General features: G+C 39.6%; 1 protein-coding gene across 1 annotated transcript; it reads right to left on the bottom strand.

Annotated features, from left to right (window-relative positions):
* Positions 1 to 380: 380 nt before the first annotated feature.
* LOC110051210 (uncharacterized) lies at positions 381 to 19104 on the bottom strand. Its single transcript, XM_020757231.2, has 14 exons — positions 19005 to 19104; positions 13705 to 14765; positions 10602 to 13333; positions 9965 to 10173; positions 9294 to 9454; positions 8450 to 8582; positions 6496 to 6639; positions 5896 to 6261; positions 4079 to 5394; positions 3593 to 3718; positions 2548 to 2917; positions 1918 to 2002; positions 1421 to 1459; positions 381 to 1172 (listed from the first exon to the last, which is right to left on the bottom strand). The coding sequence occupies exons 1-14, from the start codon at positions 19102 to 19104 to the stop codon at positions 683 to 685; spliced, it is 7332 nt and encodes a 2443-aa protein (XP_020612890.2). The 3' UTR covers positions 381 to 682.
* Between the last annotated feature and the right edge of the window lie 266 nt (positions 19105 to 19370).

Here is a 19370-nt window from a genome sequence, read left to right as displayed (position 1 = left end):
TACCCACCCCAGTACTTCAAGCGTGATATCGCACTTGGACTTTTAGACGCTTTAAATGCTTTAACAAACAAGGCATCTTTACCATGGCTTTACGGCTTTGTTACTTTACGCAACTTTGCGTGTCTTCATAATAATGCTGTACTTAACGTGGTGACAGAAAATTTATCTAAATAAACAATTTTTTGCCAGTGCGGATAAGCCCATATTGCGGGTAAAGAAAATCGATAGCGAGACATCCTTACTCTATCATTATATGTGCTGTGTTTAGTTTCTTCAGAACAATAAAAACGAGGCGTTTTCGCTTGATATGGGGCGAAACTGAAGAACGAAATCATTTTTGATCCAACACTAGTTGTTTTGTGACTGAAAGCAAGCAGTGGTGTTTTCCTGGAGTCTCAAAGGACTGAGATATTTATTTTTATTTAAAGCGTTAATTCAACCTTTTTTTTTTTTTCACCTTTTTGACATTTCTGCTTAATATGGACAGGAATATTACTTCTAATTAAAGCGCTTGCTGTTTACTGACATATAACATAACTTGCACAGTAAACGTAATGTGTTACTGATTGACAAATAGGAAAGACAAGGGGCAGCAACTTTCCTACTCAAAGTGAAATATTTCGTCCTGGTATGAATGAGTTGTTTCAGACCGCAATTACTCTATTCCAGTGATCTCGATATTTTATAACCGGGTATCAGATATGACTTCACGGACACCGCCTCCTTTCGAGTGGTTACGGGATCCAAATTTCGCGGGCAGGGACACCTGAGAACGCTTAGATTCCCACGAAGAACGCGACGTGCGGGACTTTTTCCGCCGAGCAAGTGCTTTCTTTTTCCTGGCCACTTTTCTGTCGATGTCATTTACTGCTGCTATGGTGACTGGAAATACGAATGGCTCTTCAGACTCCATACCAAAGTCAATGCTGACACAAAAGCTCTCGGTGTCTCCATCTAAAACAGTATAACCTTTCTCATCATACGGCAGTGTAAAATTCTCCAGCAGGTCTGTTTCTGCATCGGAGCGCGGAGTCTGGAGCGAGCTCGGCATCTCAGTGGCCGTAGAGCACTGGTCGAGAAACGTTCCCGGATGTTCGATAGAGTATCTTCTGCACCAAGCTCTTTCCTGCTCATCTGAAGAGCTGATATCGCCATCCGTTTTTACAGAACGCCTGATAGGTACAGATAATACTAGACAGTTGATGTGTGAACCGCCTCAAAATTAAGTTAATTTCAAAGTTGCGTGTACATGTGGCGTAAGAAATGCAAAAAAAAAAAAGAAAATTTGATTTTCGAAAACGGACATTTGAAGTGTTGAAAGTGATCATGAATAAAGTATGCAGACTGAGGTCTCAAATTACTGCACAAATCACTGATAGAAATACAATGCAATGTGTCAAAAAAAACTGTTTGAACATACCGTAGTGCTAACATAACTCTTCTTTTGTGCATGTGTCGTCTGCAAGGAGAGCACAACAAATCAGTGTCACTGTAAACTTGGTGCGAGACGTTTAAATCATGATGAAATCAACTCTGCTTCTTACTTAAGGAAAAACACTGAAAAACTCTGCAGATTGCCAAGAGATGATGAGAGGTAAGAGGGTTAGACCCCCAGCTAGGAATTAGGTCTCTATGGGGAATTGACTCTCTTACAATACACAGTAGACGAGCTAAAGGTAGCAGGTGTGAAGATGAACAACTCGGTTTTGCCTCACTGGAACAGCTGTTGAGCATTTTAATTGCAAATTCCGTGGTGTCAATTCGCCAAAACTATATTGAAATTTACTTTATGTTTATCCAGTGAAATTTTCGTTACAACAGGAGAAGAAGGTAGAAAATTCAAATTTTCTTGGACAACTATCAGTTACTAGGCGCCCAACAGAAATGCAGCTTGTGATTACGAGAAACCTCACTAACCTGGCCTCCCTCCAAATGAGCAATGCAATAATGACAGCGATGATCAAGACGAATACACAAACGATCACGATGACTTTGGTGAAATCTATCAAAGTTGAAGATAATGTGCAAAAGTAAGCATGAATGTTTCTTTTGGTTAATGATGTTAAAACGTGGTAGATAGAAAGTCTCAATACATTTAACAAGCAATATAAGAGTAGCATTTTTAAAACGAAGGCCAAGAAGAAAATACAAAACGATAAAAGAAAAACAGTGGGAGATCTACAGTTAAATGATGATACAGAAAGTTTAAGACACTATTACACAAGGGAACTGTGTCTCAAAATCTCTTCCGTCATAAGATATTTCTGTTGCATACTGATTACGCGTAGGAGAAATAAATAGATGAATAAATGAACGAATGACATGGGAAAAGCGCACAGAGAATGAGATTGTGAACTTGAATAAATGAATGAATAAATGAATGAATGAATGAATGAATGAATGAATGAATGAATGAATGAATGAATGAATGAATGAATGAATGAACGGAATGGACAGATGGATGGATGAATGGACGGACGGACGGACGGATGGATTGATGGATGCATGGATGCATGAATGAATGAATGAGACAAAGTGTGAACAAACCTTCCTGCGATACGATCGCAATGGTTGTAGGGATTCCTAAATCAGTGGCATTTCCGGTCTCAATTTCTATGGAAATAACGCTGTACAACGGAGGGCTGCCATGATCCATTGCACGAATTGTCACCTTATAAACACAGAGCGCTGCTAACGTCCTTGCGACCCTTAAAGTTCCCGTATACTCATCTATTCTAAAAGTCCCATTTGACTCGTTGATACAACGGAATGCACTACTATGCTCTGAAGATATGGAGCCCGTGATACTCAGGATAGAGTAATTGACTTTTCCTCCGGGCCCACTGTCTGGATCATCAGCGGTTAAAGTTATAACGGCCGAGGAGATGGACGCGTCCGCTGTAAGCTGGATTGAAGACTGGGAAAGAGAAAACAGTTTGAAGTACATTGCAATTATTAAAAGTGAGCGATAAGATAATGTGGCAGTGTGGTTTGATTTTCTTAACAGTCTTAATATCAAGCTTGAAAGTAATCAGTTTAAACTCCACTGGGTTGAATTTTTGTGACCTTAAAAAAGAGGCCTCACGAAATAAAGAATAGTTCTTCTGCTAATTAATTTTTCACTTCCTTTCCTTTACAATAACAATTTTATATCCATAATACGGTAAACGTTTGTAAGTAATACCTTGCAGGTCTACATTGTTTCGAATAACAATACGAATTCACAAGTATTGATGTTTCCCCGCTAGTAACGCTGATATGAAATTTCTGTCTCGCAAGAATGTAATAATACTTAACTTTAATAGCTTTATAGCTATCTATAACCGCAAGCCCAGCGGACTATGATGCAACAGCAATCCTGCATCAGCAGTCATCGTTATGCAGACAGAACACTCGCTTACTTTTTTATAGTCATGTGTCTTTGAGGAATAAGCAGCTCCATTTTGGTTACGACAAAATTGCAATTCACTCTGCCCGTCAGTTGTATTTACTATAACGTAGCCTCCTGTTTTACTGATATGCCATTTACCGTTGTACATACGTACAAATGTATCAGTGTCGTCTTCAACAGTGTATGTTCACTGACTGTTACCTGGTATTTTGAGGGCTCAAACACCGGATGATTGTCGTTGACATCAATCAAAGTTACGATCACTTTCGCGTAACCTTCGAGAGATACCTTCCCACCATCCCTTGCAATGACTGTGAACTCATAGACCTGCAGCCCGAAACATAGTGTAATAGTTAGGTGTTCTTTGTGTTCTAATGTTCTACTTAATTAACTGAAATGTTTAAATAAGGCCGAAAAACACTTAGTTTGAGATTGTGAATTATCGTTTGGTGGGTTAGTGTGATGGTTTAGACGAGAATACTCTCTCAGCTTTAGTTAGTTGGCAAATAAACAAATAAACATTGTTTTGATTTGATTTGATCTAACCTAAATTTGAGATCCCGGAACTGGAGATGAAAGGGAACACCTCATGCATCGATCACGACTATTTTCAAAACTTGTATTTCAGTAGCACTCCTTGACCATTTCTATATGTCTCTCTCTGAGAAACAACTTCTTTCCGCATACCTCCTGTTCTTCTCTGTCGAGGTCTTCTTTTGTAAAAATTGTACCAGTAGCGCTATTCATGGTAAATTTTTCCTGAGCCTTTGTGTCACTGTAAGTGGCCATAATATATGTAATCTCTTGGTTTAAATAAGAATCTTTGTCGTCAGCATGAACCGAACACACGTAAGTCCCAGATGTAATGTTCTCAAAGACTGCTGCGGTGTAAATCTCGGAATTAAACCGAGGCAGATTGTCGTTTTCATCACTGATGGCAATAATGACTGTAGCAGATACCTCAGCTCTACGAGACGGGACCCCCATATCCTTCACGCTGACTATTAAACGATAACTTGACACATTCTCGTGATCAAGTTCAGTGGCCAAATAAAGCGATCCCTTGGATTCATCCAAGAAGAAAGTAGAGTGATCATTGCCCGATTCTATGGAGTAAGTAAGAGCTCCATTCGCTGTACTATCATGATCCACTGCTTGAATCCTAAGTAGCCCTCTTCCAACAGCTGTGTCCTCTGATATCGATATGTTATAGTATGAAGGGTTAAACACTGGCGAGTTGTCATTTTCATCAGAAATTGAAATGACAACCGTAGTGACATCCAGGCGTGAATGAATACTGATATCTTGCACTGCAACCTGAAATCGATAAACCTGCGTTCTTTCAAAGTCCAGGGGTTTATTGACATAAATAACACCTGAAGATGAGTTCACCACAAAATCATGATCTAATCCTTCTTTCACAATCGAGAAAACCATTTTACTGTTAGCGTGTGAGCAATCAGCATCCAAGGCACGCACGCGCAGAACAGCTGTCCCAGGGGACGTGCTCTCTGAAATGGTTTCCTCGTACAAGGAGAGTTCAAAAATTGGCGGGTTGTCGTTCAAATCTCGCACAGAAATGAAAACATGAGCTGGTCTGTCGGCAAAAAGTGGTGTTTGTCCGTTATCGTGAACAGCTACTCTCATATCATGCGTTGAGTTCTTTTCATAGTCTAAATCCTTGGAAACTATTACAATGCCATGACTGTCAACAGTAAACAAACGGCGGGGGTCTCCTTTCACAATGGAGTATACCAGCTGGCTGTTACTTCCAGTATCTTTATCTGTAGCAGTCAGTTTTAACACCGAGCTCCCAATACCTACCGCCTCAGAAATTGTCACGTTGTATTTCAGTGGGTTGAAAACCGGTTTGTGTTCATTTACATCAAGCACTGTTATAAGAACTTCTGTGAAAGCTGTAAAGTCAGGATCGCGGGCGGATATGAACAGTGAATATGTGGGTTGAGTTTCACGATCTAATGTCTTCATCAGAGTTATTTCACCTGAAAATTGGAAGGAAAATGACTTGTAAGATAAGCAATGTCTCCGAGGTTTGAAAATTCTGCAAATGAGTGACACCCCTCTAACATTGGGATATCGCGTGGTAAAAATTTTTAGCTTTTTACAATCAAAAGAGTCAAGATTACTTGTGAAGACGTTTTTGTGCGGAGCCTCTAGCCAAACTTATTACCTTGGGCAAAGTATAACCAAATCAAATAACCAATCAGACCGCGAGGCAAAAACATGCAACGGTGTTAGGCGGTTTTGTTCTTGATTGGTTGAAACGAAAGAATGTTTGCTCTGATTGGTCAGAACATTCACCTTACTTATTTAACCAGTTCGAGAGCTTGTGAGACGTAAAAGTAAAGCAGACAACAAAATTACCTTTAGCAGTCAGTAGAAAGTGCTCTAAAGGAGTAATGGTAACTCACTATCATTTATCATGATTCCTAAGCCTTATTGGCTTTCCTGGGCTTCCTTGCTTAATATACATTGATTGATACCTGATGTCTTGTTCAAGCTAAAAGTATTCATGCCAGATCCAGCCAGTATTGAGTAGGTCACATTTGCATTGACTCCCATGTCGTCATCCTGGCCATAAAGAACTAGCAACACGTGGCCAACAGTGACATTCTCCAGGATACTGACGTCATAGATTTTCTCGTTGAAACTTGGAGCGTTGTCGTTTTGATCAACCACGGTGATCCTTACAGCGGTGGTGGAGTTGGGTGCATGTTCATCTATATTGGTCGCTTTTACAAGTAGTTGATATTCAGATTTTTCTTCTCGGTTTAATGGACGAAACGTGTAAATTCCAAAATGGGTTGACGAGACATTTGGAAGAATAAAAAAGGAGTCATTTATGTTTCCTGGAATGAAACGAATCGCGGAGTAAGGTTAAGGCCGAAATTTTATTCGATAATTATCACTGATTTAATTCGTACTGTATTTACAATCACATTTCACCATTCCTTACGCGTAGTAAATTAAAACCAGAGAGTTACAGCAAAGGAATTTGCATCAAAAATAAACAATCGATGGAATCAGCCTGTTTAAGGTGTGCGGTTCTCACTGGTGCACAATTTTAACAGCAGTAAGCAAACCTGAAATAATCCTGAATATCATATCCGCCCGAGTCTTCTCTTTACTCTCTGCCCTCACTGATATGTTGAGGATCAGCTGCAGTGGCGGCCCGTTCTCGTTTACAGATACCATGTAGGTTAATGACTGAAAAGCTGGTCGAGGATCTGAAATAGAACATAGAGTACAATCAAGTCCTGAATGTAGAGGCTGCCAAAAGTGGAGAACTTTTTGATGGTTGTTGATAATCTTACAATGACATTCATTCATGAGGTCTATACCATCAAGTAGAACTTCCTTGGAACAGATCTCAAAACGCATGACTTCAAACGTGGACTTCGGTAAATGCAGGGTGCAAAAGGACAAACAAAGATGTCCCTATTTTGGTATCCTCAACAAAATATAGTCCTCGTAAAATATTTGTTTCCTTTTTCACACGTTAACCTGGCTCGACTTATATACGGCAACTGCATTATTCCCACAAACGTAAGCGTTATTTCCAGAAAAGCAGTGATCCGCTGAAAGAACTACAACGCAAAAGGATGCAAAAAAGGAAAGTAGAGAGGGTTTCGGATTGCACACCATGCAGAAAGGGTCTGGAAGATGGGGGTCGGGGGGGGGGGGGGGTCTGATCCCGCGTTCCCGCTCCTTTTTCACGAGAATCCCGCGTCCCGCACTTTTTTCATCACTATCCCTAATCTCGTTTTCCTTTCCCAGAAAAATACATCAAAAAGTCTTATTTCTACAATAGGTAATAAATGTAAGATGTAGATTGGCCCTTTTTGAATTTACATGTGTTTTTAAAGGCTATTTGTGCGGTCGGGAGTCCTTATGCGATATATTGCGAAATTGCTGTCATCATTTTGTTAGCGAACGGGACTTCGGCCGCGATGCCCAACTAGTTTGCCAAGCAGAAAGGTCTCTGATAAATCCCTTGGAGGGGATGAAACGAGCTACGTAAGACTAGCCACGAACAATGTATTACCACAAGTAACTGTCAGCTTTATTGTCAATATGGCAATCGTGACCTCCGGTCCCCCCGGTTTTCTCCGAGGCCTTTACTCTTAGCGATTTCTGCTAACCCAGTGAAGGTTTTTAAGTGCTTCGCGAAGTTGAACAGGTCTTTGTGTTCGTCACCGCTTAGCGGAACATTAAATTTCTCTTTGTGGATCGCGGAGGTTGTGGCGCTGGAACTAGTATCGTCGGTGGTCGCAAGATAAAATGAGACCAAATCTCTTACTGTAGCAGAGCTGGCATCACTATTTGCCATTTCTAGGGCCGTCTAGCGGTTAAGGTGTTGAAAAAATCCCCTCAAGATCACAATGAATGTGAACCTGTAAAGAGACTGAAGAGCTTGAACAACTGAGTCAATTTAGCATCGAGTCAATAACTGGTATGCTATTACACCACGTGCACTTTTCTGGCATCTGGTTTAAATAAAATGCCCTCTGACAGTTTCACTATTAGATAACTATTAACCAGACACACTCTATAGTTTGGTTTGAAAGGAGACACCACTTAGCGCTCGCCTGCTTGATTCTCTTTGGCCGCTAGTACATTTATTTAGGTCGTGAGGATTTCCCAAATTCCCGACAGACAGGCGAAAAAAATCGCGCATCCCCTGCCCAAATTTTGGCTAGACCCGCTTCCCGGGGAGCAGCCAAATCTCAGGTCCCGTCAAGATATTTATCGTTTTCCCGATTCCCGCACCGTATTTTGGACAAATTCCGGATCCCGAGAATACCCTTCCAGACCCTCTGCAGATAAAAGAAAATCTAATGTATTTGCTGGGTTAACAAGATATACATGTCAATTCTCTATACCGTTCTTGAAACATTTTCTAAGTTTCTTTTTCAAGAGAATTTACTTTAAGAACAACTCGTCTTTTTTGAGATTATCAGGTCCTTTTTTTGACGATCCGCCGCCACTGTTTTCCTTTTGCTTTGTTAAATCTTCCATATATCTTTTTGGACTTACCGTACACAGTCAAACGTGCAATATTTGAACTGACGGATACAGGAGACACCTCAGCAACGCATGCGTAGTCTCCACTGTCCTGCACTGTTCCATTGATGATAGTTAAGGAGTTGGAAGACACGTTGGGCAAAGCCTAACAAACCATTTGAAAGTATTTTGTTTAATCAGTGTGGCTTTCTGCAAATGCTGTTTTTAATATGATCGCTTCATCACAAGAAAGATTGAAGTAATATATCAAACACGAAAGACCGTGTTTGACCACATTCCAAACACCGAGAAGAGAGTTCAAAATACGACACGCAGTGGAGTATTTTTTTACGAGTATCGAGGTGTTTGGAAATGTGGTCAAACACTGTCTTGCGTGTTTTATATATCTTGTCAATCAAAACTAAACCTAAGTAGAAAACGGAGAAATAAATCTTAAAAATTTAAGCTAATTAAGATCAGATATCCAAACACCGTTATGGTTTCATTTTTAAAACTTGATAAATTATAAATGAGTTTGAGAATGTTATTTGGCAAATGACCTGCTTACAATCGCACTCATAGGGATGAGAAAATTAAAGATTCTGGCTAAATCATATAAGTAACTCTAGTGATCATCAGTGAACATATGCAGACAATTCAAAGAGGAAATAAAGACATAAACTTTTCTTTAACGCTTTCAACTAGGCGAAGGGATTAGAAATCGTACATGGTAGGTTTTATGTGTTTCTTGTTTTCCAACAGATAGAGACTAACATGCATGCACATTTTGATATCAGAAGACCGTTTTATGAAGACCGCTCATAAAATTGTTAACTACTGGTAAGCCATCGTGCATGTAATGAATCTTTTAAGTCACCTTGTAGTCTTTTGACCAGCGGTATTTAGGTAAACTTTCCCCGACAGCCTCACATGACCACGTGACAGAATTACCAACCCTTGCGCGGAGATAAGCAGGCGACAGTTCCTGAATGAGAGTAGGACCCTTGTTGGAACACAAGAATGGACCCCCGGCAGAAGCTATAGTGGATGCGCAGAGTGAATAGTGAGAGCAGGTAACAATCTTTTTGTGGAGGTAACACAACTTTACATTTACTGAACTTATCAACGTATATGTGGGAAATTTAACCGTGTTTTTTGTGTATATGCGATGTAAGACTATCACTCTTGTCTCATTTTGTCAGCTTTGCTACCGGTCTGTACGCACAAAACTAAAACGTCAAATGTTGAAATTCTTGTTTCTTTGGTTTTAAGGACAGTGCCACATTTTAGAAGTACAATGAAGTCTGATAAAACAACAAATATTCTGAAAATTGTCTTTGCTCTGGTAAAGATATTGACCGTACTTTTTCAGGTGTATGACAATTCTCTAAAATATAGTGAATTCCGGCTTGTCACTGTCTTAAAAATGTGAGACATGTGAGAGAGAAATTACTTTTTAGTAACTGAAAGAATTTTTTGACTCTATTACAGCCTCCTAAACACCAACCTAAACACAAGGAGTTCCAGCTTGTAATACAACAGACTTACCATGCATGACAACTGAGAATGTGCTGTCCTCGAGGATTTCATAGGATGTATCCGAGCGCAAAACTACTGTGAGTGTATCCCATTTAAACAGTTGAACTACGGTCATTATGTTCAGCGTGTCAACACTTAAAGAAGAGACAGTCTGCCTTGAATACAAACCAGAACTGGACGACAGCCTCCCATTAAAAGCCACTAGCATTTCAAAGTCACTATCAAACCAAAAGAATTTTTAAAAGTTCATATATCGTTAAGAGCTGGTCCATAACCTGCAACTGGTTGTACGCAATGATTCGCAAAATTTCATTTGAACGTCCTTGTCATAGAAAAGTCTCTAATGACGTATCCAATGAGGGATCTCCCAAATTTGCTCCCTGTTCCCAACCTCGATCCCAAGCTCTCTCTCCTTTGGCTCCCATGGGAAAGGAGAAAGAGCCTGGAAACGAGGTTGCCCTGTTCTGGCAGTATAATTATGCAACTGAAAAGGGTATCAAAAGTTTTTTGACACTCACGACATTTGTCATAGATATCTTTTTCATCTAACAAGGGTTTTCAAACGTAGAACGTATTTTTCTGCCGTCTATCATTGTTGCTTGATTAATATATGACTAGATGAAAATAAGCATAATGAAGCACTTACCATCCAATGATGTCTGTGCAATTTAGAATCCAATTCACAGTTACAATGTAAACACCTGTCGTGGAAACAACAAAGGCCCCATTTTTAGAAAATCCACTTATGGTCTGGAAATAACCAGGACGCCCGGCTATATTCCAGTTTGTAACTCGGAACCAATCAGAAAGTTGTCGGCCACCGACGGAAATGTTCGATGAGACACGAGCAAGAAATCCTTGAACAACAGTGGACGGTGAGACTGGGCTGAATAATAAATTAGACTTGCTTGATTGGCTTGAGACTGTCCAGTGGTCTTCATCATTCGAATACACGTACACTGATACAAACGTTGCCTCCTCGAGTTCTAAAGACGCGGCGAGATTTAATGAGCAAATCTCCCACGCGACGCATGTTTTCTTAGCTACAACCGCTGTGTCATTTGCACTGTTAATTACAATGCCAATTTTTACTAATCCATTAGTTTCGAAGAGCTGGATGTTGGCAGTGACGAAATAAACGCCACGCTTTGGAACACCGAATCGATCTGTGGTCTGATGAATAGAGCCCACTTGAAACTGCCCGTTGAAGCCAGCGATTTTCCAACTGACGAGTTCTTTCCACCCGCTGGTAGTGAAAGTGATATCACTATATCGGTCCGCCATGTTTCCTTCTGTTTTACCGCTCTCAGATATAAAACGCATGCTGAAATAGCTGCCTTCAGTAATTTTGAGAGAAGACGAGTTATCTGATCTTAACATCACACTAACCATCGTGCCTTGCAACAGTTTCATGCTGCCGGTGGCCACAATAACTGCTCTTGTGCCTCTCTTAACGAAATGACTCGACTCCAGTCCATTATTAACAGACGTGTCCCCGTTAACGGAAATCTTTACATAAGCATTCGCAGAAGTTTGGATGTTTTCAATCGCCACACTTGTTGAAGCTAAATAAATTCCTGATAAAGGAACAATGAAGTTACCCGCTAGTGAGCTGAAGCCGTGACCATCAATATGAAGGCCGCTACCTCCGGATGTCTCCCATGCAGTTATTTTCTCCCATCTTGAAGCTTGTCCATTTACTGGATGTAGAGCAGTTATTCGGGCATAAAATCCAGGTTCTTCGATTGGGTAAATAAGGCGTGAAACTGACCAGCCGCTGCCTTCCCACACAGTGAATGGGTTAGCACTGCCAGACCGCACAGCCACGTGGATCTTTCGATTCCTATGCAGGAAAAGAGCGCCAGTGAATAACAAGGTGTATTTTCCACTTGCGTAAGGTTTTTGTTCAACGGCCGAGAACCCAGCGTCAAGGTCTTGAGTTCCCACTCCATTGCTATCGGACACACGAACAGTCACGTCACAAGACTCTGGGGTGTTTGATACAATGACATTGGCTGATAAGAAATAAATTCCAGCATGATTTATTTTCAAGTCTCCACTAAGTGCATCGTAAGTAAAACTGCCATCGTTTTTAAGGAATAGTCCGTTAGTCAGATCAGACTGGGTTGCCCAGCCACCGATCTTGGACCAACTTCCCGAACCAAAGCTTTTTATTCTTGTATCACTTTTCCGGGACAAAAATCCCACATTCCCATACGGAATATCAGATGGACTCACTAAAAACATTGAAAAGCTACTGGTGCTGTCCACTTTCCAATCAAAATCCATATTTGCGCGAGCGCGTATCACAGTGTAGTCTCCACGCCTCAGCTGCACAATACCTGAAACTGAGACGCTCATGACGTCATTTCCGGTAGGTGAGTTAGTACCTTGAATGTAACGAGTATTTTGCAGACCATTAGTAAGAGATGCTTGACCGTTAACGCCAATGTACACTTCCAAAGAAGAACCCGAATTGTTTACATCGACATCCCGGGTGACAAGCATACACGAAGCAAAGTAGATACCACTGACCGGGGCAAGATAAATACCGCGACCGCTATCAAGACCAGCCCCATTTTGAAAAGTAAATGTTTGTCTCTCTCCAGGCTTTTGCCACTCATCAATTTCAACCCAGTTGATTGTTCTTATTGTTGTTTGGGTGCCTTTAACAACATGGAAGCTTGGGACTGCGAAAGATTTACCGATGAAAACGGTGGAAAATCCGCTCCTTTCCAAGACTTCCCAAGTGTCATTGCTTTCCGAGCGAACGTAGACCGATACTTCTTGACCCTGTGCAAGATTAAGTGAGCCTGCAATATTAAGGGTTGAGGTGGCCGGCGGGTATGTAAGAGTTGCATGTAAGCCGTTATCTTTGTTAGCTTCTCCATCGATAGCGATTACCGCCGAAATTTGAGTACCATTAGTACGCATGATCAGATTTGTAGAAACAAAATAAACCCCAGGGGATGTGATGACAAAGCGGGAACTGCTTGAGTTAAAATTTGTCCCAAATGAGAAAGCACCCTCCTCAGTTTGTCTCCAGTTTCCAATCTCTTCCCATTTGCCGGCTGTAGTCCTATGGTAGCTGTCAAGATAACTATTTGCCGCTGGCCAGTAGTACCGTGTTTTCATAATAGACAGTCTGCTGTCTGGGTCAACAAGCCATTTGTCAGGAAGACTTGAATGAACAAAAACCGACACATGTTGCCCCTTGCTGAGCTCCAAGAGACCTGAGACTGACAAGGAAAAGTACCCGGTTTGTTCAGAATTGTAGCGTGTCGTGTACAGACCGGCGTTACCATTCAATTGTGAGGTACCACTTGATTTGACTAACAAGTCAAAAGTTCCTCTACTACCTCGTACTCGCAGGGAAACCTAGAAAACAAACTTTGTTACCAAACTAGTCATAGTTGATTCTTTTTAATTTAGATTACCTTAATGAAATGCTTTTTAACCAGTCTTTTTAATCTAAATACTGCTTTTTCTATCTGAAGCAATCAATTTAAAAAAAAAAACGGTTTATTGCACATTACTAAAGACAATAAACCATATTCGCTGAAACAAACTGAGACTGGCTTTTCACTTCGCATTTCATTTCTTTTCATTAACTTTTTAAATTGTGTTGTAACTTTGGTTTAAGATTTAAACTAACATTTTGGACAAATCCAGAAACAAAATCTACTAATAAAGCTGTGGTTATTGAAGATCAGAAGAACAAACTCTCGACAGGAAATTAAATAACTTACAGATACATAGTATATCCCTCCCTGACTGCAGGTGAACCTTCCATTCTGAAACACTTCCGGGTTGTAGAACTGGACATGCGCAATAGAAGGTTTAGACCAGGTAGTTATTTCCATCCAACCAATACCTGGAATTTTATTGGTTGTTTCAGTGACTGTAGACAAACCTTGAAGGGAGCTCTGATTAAAGGCATCGACGTAACTAGCAGAAAAACCGCTGTTTGAGTGTATTGTTAAGCTTGCATCCGAACCTGAAGAGTTGATTGTAAGTGCTACAGTTTCTCCTGCTTTGAAGTAGAATGATCCGTGGAGGTTCATAGTGAAAATACTGTCAGAGATAACTACGTTTTCATCGTAATACGGACCAAGACTTTCACCATTGACTGATAAATACAACTTATACAAACCAGGTCTGGCCTGTGCACGTATATTTGCAGCCACGAAATATATACCGTCGCAAATTGGGACAAACTCACCAATGGATGAGGAAAATCGCGCGAGGCTGACAAATAACCCGACAGAACCACTTGTCTCCCAATTACGAATGACATTAGAGGATGAAAAGGAATTGAAAGTTGCAGCACTGTGTTTTATGGCGGAAAACGCTGGGAAAAATCCAACAGAGCCAGAATAACGCAGCGAGAACTGACTATCGTCTTCTAAGACCCAATCTGTGTCCTTTTCCGAGTAGACATATACGGAGACATAATCACTTGATCTCAAGTCCATAAATCCGCTGACCACTAAACTGAAGTCGCCTGCCTGGCGGCCATGTTTGACTGCGGTCATTGCCTTGTTACTCTTGTCTATTTGTCCATTTATAATCAAAGCCGCTTGAAATACTCCAGTATCTGCTTGAGCTAAATGTACGCTAAATGAAACAAAATAAATTCCAGATTTTGGAATGCTGAATTGTGAAGCTTTATTTCCCAGTGGTGCTCCGCACAGAAAACGACCTGTGACTGAAAGGTGTGTGTCTGTCCACCCAGTCACTTCTGACCACCCACTTGTTGATTGGGGCAGTCGTTCTCTCAGGTCCAGACTGAGACCAATCTCAGGAAACGCTGAAAAGGAAGAAGGTGTTGTGATATAAATAAACCGATTGGACGAAATGTTGAAACCATACCTCACAGTATGGAAGATAAGTGTGAGCTTTTGCCTAAAGTTAAGTTTACATTTATTTTATTTGTACTAAACGAGGGGTCATATTGGAACAATATTGCTCCGATGTCTTGACAGTACAGGGGCTAATATTTAGTACAGTTTCGAGCAAGCTTGGTCAATGGGAGAATAACATCCCACAATCAGCTAGCTTGAAGGTCAGTTAAACTTCAAGCGCACAACTCTGATTGAGAGCTAGGTTGGCATTTACACTCAAGTTGCTTCTTTCCACGTTTTCAGAGGGAGAGACAAAAGAAAATTGGAAGACAAAGAAAAATGATCTTTAGCGGGTAAGTTATTGCTTTTAAAAAAGTTATAAAACTTCAGGAAAACCTACAAGGGTGGTCTCACGGGACCATTCGGGACGGTATACCCAGTCTGTTGGTTAGCAAATTTGGACCGGCAATAAGGCAATCTCTAAACTTAGTTTGATGTCAAATAAATCCATTTTTTATCACTAAAATTCGAGTTCGACCGTAAAGAAGTCTGTTGTGCTTACATTTTTGACGTAGGCCAGGCTACATGGCATGTCGAAAGATGGCATGTCGGAAGATGTCGCCTATGCACGTAACACTGAAAGCGGGTGTAAATTGGCCTTGCTTTCATATTTCACAATGTTTTAGTAGACAATTTATGAATTTCCTGTGAAAAAGGAGCCAGAGTCCCCCTCCCTGCTGGGGCAGATCAAGTGTGCAAGATGCATGCAGCGGGGCTGCGAGGTCGTTGTTTGTGTGTTTTTTTTTTTTTTTTTTGAAGAAAATTCAAAATGGCGGACGAAGATTCACTCGACTGGCTCGAGTGTCTCAGTTGAAGAATTTTTACAAGATTAATATTAATATTGATGCGCAGTCTTTACTCATAAATTTTGGGTTTTAATTGAGGACAAAGTTATTTAGCGACGCTGGTTACGTCGCAAAATTGCACGAAACTGCTTAGGAATCTTACTTTTGTTGTACAATTTACATATTTTTAGTGCATCAGACCAAATAAAGGAAGAGAGCAACAAAATTATTTTTTTTGAGCAACTTGTGACTTTTTCTGAGCAACTTTTTGAGAATTTTCGGGCAAGTTTTTGGGAAACCTCTAGCAATTGCAACTTGTGGTAAGCTCTAGAACTTGATTTTAGTTCATATTGGCTCTCCCAACTAAATCAGTCGTGTAATAAGATGTCTTACTTACCTGTTAAAAGCTTTGCACGAATTTTTACGAATTAAATACTGAAAAAGTTTAATCAAAGTCTATTTACCCGGTATGAGGTGAGTTTTGTTCAAGAGGTGTACTCTCGCATAGTCATTTCTACACACAGGAGTTTTTATGCTTGCAGGATGACCATAAGACAATAAGTCTTGTCTTTACATTATGGCGTCACTTGACGCGCTCTTTGCGGTTCAAAATGGCCGGCGAAACCAGAAAGTGGTTCCTGCTCAAGCTCTTTACGGATGAAATACTGAAGCTGATAGAAAAAAGCAACCAGATTAGGCCACAGAGATCCATGTGGAGGCAGTTCAACGGGAAAGGAAAAAATAAATTATGCCATCATAGAATCCATGAATCACAACCCGTTTCAAACGTTATAGCAAAAGAGTGAAGCTCAAGATAAGAATACTGAATAAAGGGATAATAACACAATTACTGAATTTGGATTTGGAATAATAACGAATTTATCAAGACCTGATAACCAAAATCTTGTATAGTTCTTAATGCAAGAATTTTATCAAACAGTTATCAAATGAGAAGCAACTATGGTTAGCAAAGTAACATATTAGCAAAGTAATCATTAATCAAAATAATCATGATATTCTGTGGCTTTAAAGTAATAAATGACAAGGTAAACAGAAAGCCCTCTTAATTGGAGTGATTGCAATGAAATCTTGAAATTTTGCTGATGCATGCTTTTGTCATAGCACAGGATAAGTTAATATAACGAAGAACAGAATTGCTTTAGAAACAATTATTTGGAAGTACAACTGCATCAGCCTGGACTGTTTCCAAATTCTCGGTAATAGTAATTTGGGACTCAATTCAGCCAAAACCACGATCAGCGTAAAGATATAAATAATATTGATACGGTTTTCATTGTATCAGATATGATTTGCATTGTATCGGAAACCGTAAAAAGCAGCAGATCTCAGTATAAAGTTTTGAATCAGGAAATATTAACAAAACAATTCAAAATTGAACCCACCTGTTAAGTGTGAAAAGTTGCTCACCACAAAAACTAAATACGCGACAAAAATAGATTGCAAATAATTACGATCCATGGTCGTTTTTGTTTTTGTTACAACACCTTTGGTATTTCGCAAACATATTTTGAAGAACTTGAGGCTTTCCTCGATTCATGTTCGACTTCCACCATTATTATTGCAAAGTGTCGAAGGTTTGCTTCGAACGTGTTTTCCGATCTATACAGTGCAGTTGTTTAGCATAAAGATAAGCTGTATTTTATTCTTAAAACAAGACCACTTGCTGATAAGTCTTTAATTCTTATTCATCAAACGTCAAAAAATCTGTACAGGGAGTAGAAAACTCTCACTGAGTCTGAGCTAAGTTATGAAAAACACAAAATTTAACATATCAGCAAATAGTAAATTAACTTGAGGCACTTGACGCTGTTTCTTGGAACAAGAACTAAAAGAATCCAGAAAAAATCCAAAAACATGAAAACCTGAAGGTATAATTAAGTTAGAAGATATTTTTACCAATTTAGAAACAATAATGTTAAAATAAAGCTCCAAAGTTATTTATTTCGCGGCATTTTACATATTTCAAGTCATTGACTCTGGACCCTGATAATGTGTTTGGAATCTATCCAATGAAAACACGAATATTGTTTCGTACTCCATAATGTTATACACACATTTTCAAAATTCGATCACAAAGCCGAAACAGTTGACGTTTTGTAAACAAAACTCATTTTCAGCCAATCCAAAACATTGTCTCGCACAAAAACGCCCAGTGTCCCGACGACAATTATTTTTGCCAACACTGAGTCACGCGGCTGTGTAATTGATTACAACATAACCATTTGTGTCCATTGGGTACATCCAATCCGTCTTTTAAAAAACCATTTTATCTTACTACATCTGTTCTTTTTCTCATGTATAACCCTGCAGTTTTGCACCGATCATCTGAAAATAATCTGTGTTGTTACGTTCCGGAGTTTGTTTTTCGTACGACAGGCGTCCTCGTTTTCCAATGTTCGTGAGATATCTTTTCCTGCTATGATTTACGGCTCTTTTGTTACACGTTAATTCTTTAACCTGCCTAAATGCCATCATTTACTCTATGAATTAGCAGTGCAATGGATGTCTTCTCAGTAAGAGATGATTCTTCCTGTTTTCAGAACGTACGCTACTGGTCAGGTTAGTTAATATCATCAAAGAAAATGAATAGAAAACCGGATGACATTGTATTTGAATCAAATCAAATAAATCAATCAATCGATTACCTTGACGTTTCGATCATAAACTAAATTAAAAATTAAAATGTTTAAGAATAACTTCTAACATGAGCAGAAGTTGCACCTGCCACCTAAAATTGGGTGTGGTATTGTTAATTCCTGAATCTCTGAAACAAACGTAAAAATACACTGGACAGCTTGGAGCAAAACTTATATAATTATGTGAAGAATTAGAAACATCAAAAATAGCACCAAGGACAAGAAATGAATATCGATTCATATTTATCAAAATGTCATGATAAATATATTTCGCAATAAAATAATCTTCCAAAAGAGAGAGACTGGCAAACCTTGAATTTTTCCTGTGCAAGTCTTTTAAGTATTTACGTCTTAGTTTTACTTATACGATCCAAGTACAGTGAACACACTTGCTGTACTTTCTCTCCGCTGGATTGTAAAGCATGAAAAAACAATCAAGCTTAGGTCGTACATTATAGTATCTATCACACCTTCGACAACAATCAATGGTGAGGACGAAACAGCTGGCTGACACTGGGAAAACGTCGTTTCTATATTTTACGTTGCTCTAAACTCAAGTCCTGACAATCACTATATTTCAGGCAGCTCTGTCACAATCTGACGACAAAGTAAATATGGCTTGATCCTCGAGTTGTGAGAAGATAAATTTCCCTTGACAAAAAGCAGTTTAAAAATATATTTACGGTCATGTTATTGAACGTACCTCGATAGTAATCTGCCAGAAGCGGTGATCCTGAAGTTTTGGTTAGAAACGTCAAGGCAATTCCAAAATAAGCAAAAATCCTTGCGAAAGATGAGGGCATCTCTGTTACTCTAAAATAGAGCTAGCACTGTGCATGTCTAGATTTCTTCTTCTCAAGCCAACACGCTTGGTTAGAACAGGTCCTAACTGAGAGTCGTATTTTATTGTAGAACTCAAGATTGTTCGCTCACCATTTACTCCATGAACACTTTTTAATTATGTGTTCTCTTTGTGGTAGAGAGTTAATGAAACTTTAACCCATTCACAAAAAAACAAAAGTTTTACTTCTGCTACTGAAAAATTAATTTTATTCGAGTGCTTTTATAA

Source organism: Orbicella faveolata, unplaced genomic scaffold (genome assembly GCF_042242905.1).
Source record: "Orbicella faveolata isolate gen_17 unplaced genomic scaffold, um_ofav_v1 contig_13, whole genome shotgun sequence".
NCBI lineage: Eukaryota > Metazoa > Cnidaria > Anthozoa > Scleractinia > Merulinidae > Orbicella > Orbicella faveolata.
Note: the sequence above shows the minus strand (reverse complement) of the source record. Positions and strands in the feature narration are given on the sequence as shown.

Bases quoted from the DNA above. Each gene is read 5' to 3' on its own strand.
- LOC110051210 (XM_020757231.2), bottom strand. From the start codon at position 19,104: ATGCCCTCATCTTTCGCAAGGATTTTTGCTTATTTTGGAATTGCCTTG. The intron at 14,766-19,004 runs GTACGTTCAATA...CTTCCTTTTCAG, and splicing joins TCTGGCAGATTACTATCGAG to CGTTTCCTGAGATTGGTCTC. The intron at 6,262-6,495 runs GTTTGCTTACTG...GTTTCATTCCAG, and splicing joins GATATTCAGGATTATTTCAG to GAAACATAAATGACTCCTTT.